The sequence below is a fragment of the Phoenix dactylifera genome, unplaced genomic scaffold (assembly GCF_009389715.1).
Source record: "Phoenix dactylifera cultivar Barhee BC4 unplaced genomic scaffold, palm_55x_up_171113_PBpolish2nd_filt_p 001406F, whole genome shotgun sequence".
Lineage (NCBI taxonomy): Eukaryota > Viridiplantae > Streptophyta > Magnoliopsida > Arecales > Arecaceae > Phoenix > Phoenix dactylifera.
The window spans coordinates 80764-84816 of record NW_024068728.1 but is presented as its reverse complement, the minus strand read 5'-3'; the positions used below and the strand labels follow the sequence as shown (position 1 = coordinate 84816).

General features: G+C 43.6%; 1 protein-coding gene across 1 annotated transcript; it reads right to left on the bottom strand.

The window, feature by feature from the left end:
- Nucleotides 1-650: 650 nt before the first annotated feature.
- Nucleotides 651-1196, bottom strand: LOC120108579. Its single transcript, XM_039122224.1, has one exon. The coding sequence runs from the start codon at nt 1194-1196 to the stop codon at nt 651-653; it is 546 nt and encodes a 181-aa protein (XP_038978152.1).
- Nucleotides 1197-4053: the final 2857 nt, after the last annotated feature.

Below are 4053 nucleotides of genomic sequence, written 5' to 3'. Positions count from 1 at the left end.
TCACAAGACATTATCTCCTGTTTTCAGGAGGGGTCAATTCCATCTTGACTCACAACTGACTACGCAAGTACTTGACTGCACCCAGTGACCTTCCGTCACTGAATTAGAAATTCAGGTAGTCCGGTACCAAAGTACAATGAGTTGCTTGCTAGTCACAGGTTGCGGTCTCAGGTCAGAGGGCCAAACTTATACCCATATCCACTCGGAACATCTCTCGACAGTAGAGCGTTCCGGAATTGGTCACGTTCAGTAAAATGTACTCCTACACTTCACCTGTGTGGCATACCAGTATCTCCACACTCCTTGGTTAAGAGGACAACCAACGTATATGTCACACAACGACCTAATCTCGATAATGCTGTCGTCCTAGTAACAACATATCATTTGGTCGCGAACAAGTTTAAGGACTCAAAGATAAATCCTCCTTTATCATAACATAAGTCCTAAGGACTTCATCATATAAGAGTTCATTTGAAGATGAAATGATGAATAATGCCAAATAACACTTTATTAATTTGTCAATTCATTTACAAAATTTAATCATCAGTATGCTGACGATTGATATTTAGGATACAAATCCCAACAGTTAACATATAAATCATACTCTAACGGCATGCAAGGTAGGTCATGTTTTCGCACAAATATCCATGTCACAATGAATGTGCAGCACTAGAATCAAACAGTATATAAGCATAAACAGAAGCAACCAGTAGTGTACCTGACACCACAGTATTGGATGCCTGAGCATCCTGCTGAGTCAGTACATAAATACGACCCTGTGTGTGCGGTCTCCCTCCTATCTGCTGCTTAGGAGAATAAGGCTGAGCAAACTGAACCGGAGTAGGAGAACCTTGCACTTGCTGGATCCTTGTAGCTTGAGGCCTCTGATCTGATTGTGATACTTGCCGATTGTGAGGGCACTCTGCTATCTTATGACCCTGTTGGCCACATCTGAAACATGCGCCAGATAATCGTCTACAGAGTTCTGTCTTATGGGCACCACCACATGCTTCACATTTAGACTGGTTTTGTTGAATAGTCTCTCCATAAGATCCCTGCTTTTCTAATTGCCCAGTCCTATTATGAGATTTTGCTGTCCTACTAGAATTCTGTCCACTACGAGTATCATCATCTCTGCTCCTCTTCTTTTGTATTCTATCTTTTGAATCTTGTGTTTCCTTCCAGACAATTTCCATATTCTTGGCCCTGTCTACCAGGTCATCATAGTTGGTTGAGTGCACTACGGCCAAACCCCGACGTAATTGAGGCTTCAATCCTTCTTCAAATCTCCTCATCCGGGACTCTGCATCTATGACGAGGGTGGGAGCAAACTGAGCTAACCTGTCAAACTCTGTCTCATACTCATCCACGGTCATAGTTCCTTGAGACAGATTTAGAAATTCTCTCTCTAGCTCCCTAAGGCGACTTGAAGGGAAATACTTGGAGTAGAAGGCTGTGCGAAACCTCTGCCAGGTAAGTGCCTCTTGCTCGGGTGCCAATGTGCGCTCCACAGACATCCACCAATGATGAGCTCGGTCCTGAAGCATATAGGTGGCAAATCTGACCTTCTCTTCATCGGTGCACTCCATTGCTCTGAAGGCTTTCTCCATTTCATCTATCCAGGCTTCGGCTTCTTGAGGACTAGTGGTGCCCTTAAAAGCCGAAGGAGCCATTCTCTTGAATTCAGCTATACTCTTTCTTTGCTCCGGAGGATCAATGACTTGCTGGATTGGTTGCTGAGGTTGTTGCCTCTGTTGGCGTACTAACCCAACGACCTCCTCAATCAGTTCGAGCACCCAGGTTTGATTTCCAGCGACAGCTTCCGGGGTCATTGTTGATTGACCCTGGGGCCCTGAGCTTTGTGAAGCCTCGTCCGCTTGGTTAGCAGGGACCCTTCCCCGAGAGCCCCTAACCATCCGATTCAGGCTACGAACACGACGAGGCGGCATTCTAATTCAGTAAAAATATAAATGTCATAAAATCATCCAAATAGAATAATACGAAATAGTTAATAAAACAAATGAACATTATCCCCTTATCTGGTTCCTACCCATCTCTCACCTTTCTGACGGATCTTAGGAATCCTAAAACTTAGGCTCAATATAATTGTTTCAGTTACAATCCCTAGTGATCTTAAACCTAAGCTCTGATACCACCAAATCTGTCACGCCCCGAGCCCGAGGCGCGGCAGATGCCGCACGCCCGCACGGCGGGCCACACAAGCGTGCAAGGCATCGGATCATATCAAAGCAAATACAGATGTTTAAAACTGACATAATTATTTAAATTTATTCAAAAGCAGTCTTACAAAATTTCAAAATAACATTTGCTAACATAATTCAAATGTCCAAACTAATCTAACTGAAATGCCAATAACTGATGGAATCATCGGAACATCTAACGCACTCCCCAATCTCGTGCGATCAAGCCTCTGGATCTGAAAAACAGAGAAAGTAAAATAATGAGCTACACTAGCCCAGTAAGCAACAAAATACCCCAAAGTGGGGTCGGAGCATATCAGGTCAAAATACAGGATAATGACTGGAATAAATCATAAATAACATCGTTTTACTATTTTTAAAACTTATTATCATTTTTTTTCCAAAAACTCTGATATCAGAATCTCAACATAATAGGCTACGGCCACGTAACCCAGTGGCATGGGTTGCACAAGGTGCCAAATCCACTATTTTTATCCACCGATGGCAGCCGGTGTTGCACAAAAGTGCCAAATCCACTATTTTTATCCACCGATGGCAGCTGGTGTTGCACAAAAGTGCCAAATCCACTATATTTTCCCACCGATGGCAGCCGGTGTCGAAACCGGTTCCTCACAGATTACAAGTCGACAGGTCCAACGTATAATCCCCATTGGTGGGGCCAGAACAGAACAAATCAGATCATAGCCATGTTGAGAATGCATATATATAAAAACAGATTTCATAAATTGTACAGTCATATTTCACGGATTTTAGAGCATATAACATGATTTTCAAAATTTAACATGTCAGACCAATTTTACTAAATACAAAACATATTTCAAAATTTAATCCAGTAATAATTATTTTACCAAATAATTTAGAAAAAATACACTTTGAAGCATTAAGTTACTTACCTCTTCTCGCTTAGCCCTTACTTCAAATAGGCAGATCAGGTTCACCTGTTTAAATTTAATTATTTTTTTGTTAATTTCAGAGCTAAGCAGAACTAAAAAAAAATAATACTATTGTACACGGCCCAACAGGGCCCAGAGTTGGCCCATAATGGGCACGGCCCGAAAAGGCCCATATCGGACACGGCCCAATGGGCTCGCATAGACCTGGCCCAGTAGGGCCCCCAAAGTTGGTCTCTAATGGATTATTTATGCAACACAATTCATTGGAGGGACTAATACTTAATTACAGGGTACTGTTCTATAATAAAACTTTAGTGGAGGGACCAATCAAATATATTTGGGGAGCCTTATGTAATAATCTTTCTTATAGGGACCAAACATAAATTACAGAATACCCTTTTGTGAAATAATATACTGTCAAGGGCTTATCTGCAAAATTCTATTTATTGGCCAAATGGGTTCGGATTTCGGGTTCTGGATTTCAAGTTTCAGGTTTCAGATTTCGGGTCTGAACTGGGTTTCGGATTTCGGATTCTGGGTTTCAGGTTTCGAGTTTTGGGTTTCGGGTTTTTGGGTTTGGGTTCCGGGTTCGGGTTCGGGTTCGGGTTTCGAGTTCAGGTTCGGGTTCGGAACGTATTTCGGGTTTGGACTGAGTTTCAGATTTGGGCTGGGCCCACAAAAGGGTACGACCCAAATAGGGCCCGAACTAGGTTGAACTGGGCCCACAAAAGATTATGGCCCATCTGGGCCCAACACTATTGAACTGGGCCCAAGTTGGGCCCACAGTGAACCAGGCCCAAGTTGGCCCAGTTCGGCCCACGATGGGCCTTCATCTTCCCCAAACTCCCCATGGACAGGGGAGATGGATACCAAGAGAAGGAAGAGGGGAGAGGGGAGAGGGCTGGCTGGGTGGCCGGAGGCCACCCCTCGGTCGACGG